General features: G+C 32.6%; 1 protein-coding gene across 1 annotated transcript; it reads left to right on the forward strand.

The window, feature by feature from the left end:
• The first annotated feature begins 2,071 nt into the window (after window positions 1-2,071).
• On the forward strand, window positions 2,072-6,497 carry LOC139485980 (uncharacterized). Its single transcript, XM_071270661.1, has 3 exons — window positions 2,072-2,225; window positions 4,092-4,322; window positions 5,853-6,497. Exons 1-3 carry the CDS (start codon window positions 2,165-2,167, stop codon window positions 6,122-6,124), a joined length of 564 nt encoding a protein of 187 aa, XP_071126762.1. The 5' UTR covers window positions 2,072-2,164; the 3' UTR covers window positions 6,125-6,497.
• Window positions 6,498-6,729: the final 232 nt, after the last annotated feature.

Consider the following 6,729-nt stretch of genomic DNA (forward strand, 5'->3'; position numbering starts at 1 on the left):
GGAGATATTAATTTTAATGTTACATCTTTAAAGTTTTGACATAAACTATAAGATGTTGAAATGTTTTGTAAATTATAATGCTAGAAAGTCCACGAGTGAAATACATTCAGTGAAAGTTTGCCGATTCAAACACATTTAAGGAATGACTGTAATATATTTTCTGTCTTTGAAGAAATAACATAAAAAATCTGGTGCACACTGAATAACGCGCGTAGCGGGTTATTTAACAGTGTGCACCACATTTTTTATGTTATTTTGAATAGACAGAAAATATATTACAGTCATTTCTTATAATTTAATTCTAAATTCCATTTTAAACCGTAGAAAACCATGAAAAAACGTTGATAACAAACGGTCACATGACTAAATTATGTCTATGGTTTGATAACAAAATAACGTAAGCCAATCAGAAGACGCGTTACATCCAAAATTAAATTATTTATATGTAACTAATACGAAGCTCAGGAAGTTTCTTAACTAGTATATAGACTTCCTTCTGGTTACACATGGTATATGTCTACGTGATTTCAACTAGACTAAGTACATATATAAATATTAAATCTTTAAATCTCGTGAAGTGTTTTGTAGTTTGTTATTTGTCTGGTATCAGTAGATATACTTTGACTATGGTTAATCTGTGTTTATACGACTTGTGGTTTTCATCCTATCCCCTTTTATTTTTTATGAGTTTCTTCTTTGTTTTTCGTTTTAAATACAACAAAGGAAAAATACCACGTACATTTTATATAAATAAAATATAGTTTACACAAACCGCAAAACATTACTTATACTAACTAACAGGAAATTATAACCACAATGAACCGGAGATAAATATTTGTACATGCTTAAATGTGATAAAAAGAACAACTTGCTGTCTAATAATCATACCTTTTTAAAATTTACGAAAATATAGTTTAATTTTGCCTCTCATCTGGGTGTCCAAGTAATGACATAATCACAGGTTTTTTTTTTTTAAATAAGATAATCAAATAATCAAAAATACACAGTCCTAGATTATCAAATTAAGATCAATTTTCATGAAATAGCTAGTCTAGTAATAAAATGATCATTATAAAACACGGCCAAGTACATGTAATCACATACTCAAATACTCCATGAGGAGAATCTTTAATTATTGGTTTACAGCCAATTTCAATGAGTGTGTAGGCAAAGGTAATATCTTTGGTTAGCTTGCTTGCTAGCTGAACCGTGAAGTCATTGTTAGGTTAGGTAAACTACCCTCCACTAAGAATAGACTAGTCCGACAGATAATCAATCCATCTGTCTGTAGGACTAGTCTACTTGGAAAGGAAGGTAGTATAACTTACATAATAATGACTTCACGGTGCAGCTAGCAAGTAAGTCAACAAAAGATATTACCTTTAGCTACACACTCATTGAAATCGGCTGTAAATGTTTTCGGAAAACATATTCAGCACAGCAGTTTTACTTGAGAATAGGATGTACAAAATGTACAACATGCGAAGTTACTATTCTACATTAAAACCTTTTAACATATCAATACGACATCACTGACCCCCTATAGATCATTTGTATTGAACAAAGTCTGTTTCTTGACCGTTATTGAAATTCTTGACAATACCTAGTGATAATATTCTTGATATTTGTATATTCCGAAGGCATACTGAATGTTTTAAGGAGGGGACCAACCTATGTTGAACATGTCACAATGATTTAAACAACCTAAAGTGTTCAACTTAACCTGTGCACAATCGGCGCAAATGCGGATTGAAACTTTTTAAATTCGGCGCAAATTTCATACTACGTTTCTCTTCGCTTACGGCAATTTAAACCGCTAGTGTTGCCATGACTATGGAAGCTGTCAGACATACGATGCGCAATAAAATTACAAAAGTACACCATATGAACTAAAAATTGCAAATTAAATGAGAACGTATTCATATAAATGAAGTTAAAAACGTCGATAATATTTACATAATTGAATTGTATAAATTGTTACCGATATTCTCACTAATGCGTGTAAAAACTATATAAATATTAAATAGCATAGAACACTGCACTTCCTTTGTCATGTTTGTGAAATATAGGAAATAAAAAGAAACCTGTCCGTTGCGCTTGCGGATATAGTCACTTTGTTTTAAGTACTGTTAAGTGATGTTGAACACAGAATACGTTGTTTAAAATGGTGTATAAATTTATTTTATTTTCAATAATTGGGATTACAATTACACACAAAGCAATCGGTAGGTAGTTAATTTTTCTTTCATGTGCTTTTGAGTTAACAAACAAAAACAAACCAACAAAAATACAAGAAAGTAGGGAGATTTGTAACAATCCTTAAATACACATTTTTATCATTATATCTCAAGGTTGTCTCAATAAAATGTAATTAATATGCTTTGATGTACTCAAATCTAAATTGCTCTCAATAGTATCTTGTCTTTTGTTTATAATTCAATTCAAAATAATGTATTAATTAAGTTTCCAAAAATGCATTTGATATCAAGTTTATACCCACTTTCTTCCATATGTCTAATTACGGTTGATTCACTAGAATGGAATAAGCAGTGAGGCAAATCCTTCTGTCTTTAATAAATGCTACATGAAGCTGTTGATTGTTGGTCGAAATTTTAATATTAACATATACATATCGTAAATAATAATGTATGTCGCCATTGAACATCAATACCCCAACACGAGGCATTGTATTTAACCCCCCCCCCCCCCCCCCCCCCCCAATTCCGAGCGGGCGTGGCGGCAGTGTGTCTTTACATCCCGCACAACAAAGCAACACAACGTTAATCATTTATTGGGGTCGCAGGAAATTCTGTAACTTTGTATAATATCGTGCTGCTCACGATGACAAAATGTTTTCTTTATATATTTTTATAACGACAACAGGAAATAATTACATTAGATGTATGTTTCATTATAATATTTTATTCTGATTGGCTAACTGCACATCACGTGTTATTCCGTAGGCAGTTGCATTGTTCAATACAACTTTTCACTCATGATAACACGTGCTCAAACAATAAAGTGCACAGGTCAACAGGTGAATTAAATAATAAAATATATAAAATTCGTGTTTTCATGATCATAGCTAAAAAATGTAATTATAAGTATATATAGGGTTGTAAAAGCGTTGACCGTGCGTACATTTTTTGAATAAATAAATAAATTTACAAAAAGAAGCATTCAATTCTTAAATAAAAGCTTTTATTTTACCACAGTTATCATTTTATAAAATAAGAACACAATATTTTGACTATTTTTTTTCAAATTCAAGGTTTGGATTATATCGGACCGGTCAATAGTTTCCAACTACTGGACCTCGATGAAACTATTTGACTGCAAGCGGCATTGTATTTCGCAGAATTTCTAAAGCAGCTGCGAGATTGAAGGATTTTGAAAATCTCGCGGGATTTAAACGACGTCGCGTTTACCTACTGTATCTAGCCTTAGCATCATTTCAGAATATTTGTAAAGCAAAGCTTCTATTTTAAGAGAAACGATATGTGTATGCTTCTTGCAACAAAGTAATAAACACGTTTATCGTGAACGACGTTTTTTTTTGGGGTTTAATATGCAAATTTATGGGTTTTTTATTGTGCGTTACTCATGTTCCTTCCTACCATATTGATTATACGAAAGGCATAAAATGTCGACAACCAAATACTGCACATACATGTATGATTAGTGAAGAGCTAAGCGACACGTGTTAACTGTAATAATACAATTAAGAAAGGAAACGGGGAATGTGTCAATGAGTCAAAACCCGATTAAATGGACGAAAACAGCACGAGGCCACCAGCGGGTCTTCGACGCAGTGAGAAAATCAACACGAGGCCCCACAATAAAGTGCACAGGTGAATTAAATAAAAAGTTGATAAAATTCGTGTTTTCAAGATCCTAGCTAAATAATGTAATTGTAAGTATTGGATGTGTCTATTTTAATTTATAGGTTTGTAAAAGGGTTGACCGTGCGCGCATTTTTTAGATGAAGCGCTTCGCGCTTCATACAAAATGTACTTCGATCAACGCTTTTACACTTCAATGAAGTTACAAAAAGAAGCATTCAATTCTTAAAGTAAAAATCTTATTTTCAGGTACAGAATGTGTGAGGTGTGTAGAATGTAGTATCAGCCCACCAGAAATCCAAAACTTAATACCAGATTATGAGAAAAAATGTATTAACCCAAAGTGTATCAAAGCAACGTCGGAAACTAATGCAACAAATGTATCATTTGGTCCATGTCCAAATAATACAGATGACCAACGAATAAACCGATGTGGTTCTCTTCGTGGAAGTGTTAAATTTTCAATGCAACCTTTAGGAGGTAATGTCTGGCTGTTATATTATGTACGCAACTTAAAATTTAGGTTATAAAAAATAGAAAGTATGTGAGATATCCGTCAATGACAAAAATCAGCAAATGTATAGCTGAAAAAACCAACAAACAAAAAACACACACACAAAAGAACAGTGTTTGCATTAATGTTCTTCATCTCAAAGTTATAATGCGGTCTTTGACACGGAGTAAACGTACGTTCACCTCACTGCAAGTTTAAGACGGCCCCTAGCAACGGCTTGAGCGGAATTCTTTGCAAAAACGATTTGTATAGACTTTGTGAGATATAACATCACCTAATTTGGCCCGGTCAAAAAAGAACAAAAATATGTATCTGGATGAAGTACATGTAGTCTTAAAAATATCAATGTACATCACTATCTGTCAAATTTATTCAATTAAGTCATAAATTGCAATTGGTCTTTGAATTCCTACTTTTAAGGTATATAGTTACCAACGATTAATTGCAAATTGTCAAAACATACTTCTTATTTATCTAATAGTATAGTATAATTTACAGAACATCCGTGCTTGGTCCGTCAAAGTCGGGCTTTTTTTACCAATGTTCTAAATGCTGATTGGCTGAATTGGTGGCCTGACACCAAAATATCTTGAAAAGGAAAGAATTTGTACACAAGCAATAATGAAAAATGAATATAAATGTAGACTATAAACCTGGTACCAGATTATACCAATATCAGTATTTAAGCGCATTTTGCATTTGCGCCGATCTGCTTTTCACATGTTTTTTTCTGTCGTTACATGTAGCACTATTTACTGCATTTCAAACGCGCATTATACATTACAATCCATAAAAACGGGAAACAATGGAGTTATAAATATATTGTTGCCGATTATTTATATATGTTACATAGTAGTAAGTTATGGCCTGGATTTTCTCGATGACATCCATAAAACATATATATTAGGCAGGTTCGAATAGAACTGTTCATTGTTAATATATATGATATTGCAAAAGATAAAATGACTTGTATTTTTGTCCATCTGATGAGTAAAGCCTTGTTCAACTGATTTTTATAGTTCGTTCTTATGTTGTACAGTTATACCACTGTCCCAGGTTAGGGGGAGGGTTGGGATCCCGCTAACATGTTTAACCCCGCCACATTATTTATGTATGTGCCTGTCCCAAGTCAGGAGCCTGTAATTCAGTGGTTGTCGTTTGTTTATGTGTTACATATTTGTTTTTCGTTCATTTTTTTTACATAAATAAGGCCGTTAGTTTTCTCGTTTGAATTGTTTTACATTGTCTTATCGGGGCCTTTTATAGCTGACTATGCGGTATGGGCTTTGCTCATTGTTGAAGGTCGTACGGTGACCTATAGTTGTTAATGCCTGTGTCATTTTGGTCTTTTGTGGATAGTTGTCTCATTGGCAATCATACCACATCTTCTTTTTTATATAAAATTGATGAGTTTACAAAATACATGATCCAGTGATAGTTCAGTTTAAATCTACTACTAGCATTCAAACCTAAAATCTTTTTTGTTTAACTTTCAGACGCTACAGTTACCTTCTATCTAAGAGATTGTTTTGCGGTGAATAAAAACACAGAATCTGGATGTTATACAGACCAAAACACCTTAAATGACCAAAAAGCTATCTTGGTAAAGCAATTTGAAGATGATCTGAAAAGCCTTAATGTACAAGTTGGAGATATACAAAATGGAGAGTTCTGTATCAAAAACGATGGTACCAATAAGTCTTGCACCTTAATGTTTTCATCAGTGTGGTTACTAATCATGTTAATGTTGGCACCAATTATTGTATAAAGACTATATTCTAATTGTACAATTACTGCAGCACAACTTAAAATTTAAAAAATGTGGAAAATCCCACACCTGGAGGTTGTCCTCAGCTGGACCTTAAATAAAAAATCTACAATCCTGCATACTCCTTTGAGTATATTCCTTGTGTTTGACTAAGTCATTCCTTACACAAGGGCATCAAACAGTCTAGTAAAGCAAGAACCACTTGCCTTTCTGAAATACTTTGAAAGTTCATCAGTTTTCATTTTGTTGATTGATATACATATTGTTCTTTTACTAGCTTTCTACATGTTTTTAATCATTTTTTAAGTCTCACTTAATTTGACCAATGCATGTTGCTGCCTAACTTTCATAAATTAAAGATTTTTTATACCAAGTGGTTTTTTTTGTGTTTTATTGCATTCTAATTTAGTGATGTCAATAAACTAGCAATCGCCAAGATATGCTTGGAATATTTGCCACTGGACATTTAATGAACAACAATCACTCCAGAACAAAATATATATAGTTTCTTCAGTATACTATATAGCTACCACTGGATTGATACAAATTATGTCCCTGATTGATTGATTTGTTTGTGTTTGAAGGCTACCTTCAGAAATATTGAC

The sequence above is a fragment of the Mytilus edulis genome, chromosome 8, assembly GCF_963676685.1.
Source record: "Mytilus edulis chromosome 8, xbMytEdul2.2, whole genome shotgun sequence".
Lineage (NCBI taxonomy): Eukaryota > Metazoa > Mollusca > Bivalvia > Mytilida > Mytilidae > Mytilus > Mytilus edulis.

Bases quoted from the DNA above. Each gene is read 5' to 3' on its own strand.
- LOC139485980 (XM_071270661.1), top strand. From the start codon at position 2,165: ATGGTGTATAAATTTATTTTATTTTCAATAATTGGGATTACAATTACA. The intron at 2,226-4,091 runs GTAGGTAGTTAA...TCTTATTTTCAG, and splicing joins AATTACACACAAAGCAATCG to GTACAGAATGTGTGAGGTGT. The intron at 4,323-5,852 runs GTAATGTCTGGC...TTTAACTTTCAG, and splicing joins TTCAATGCAACCTTTAGGAG to ACGCTACAGTTACCTTCTAT.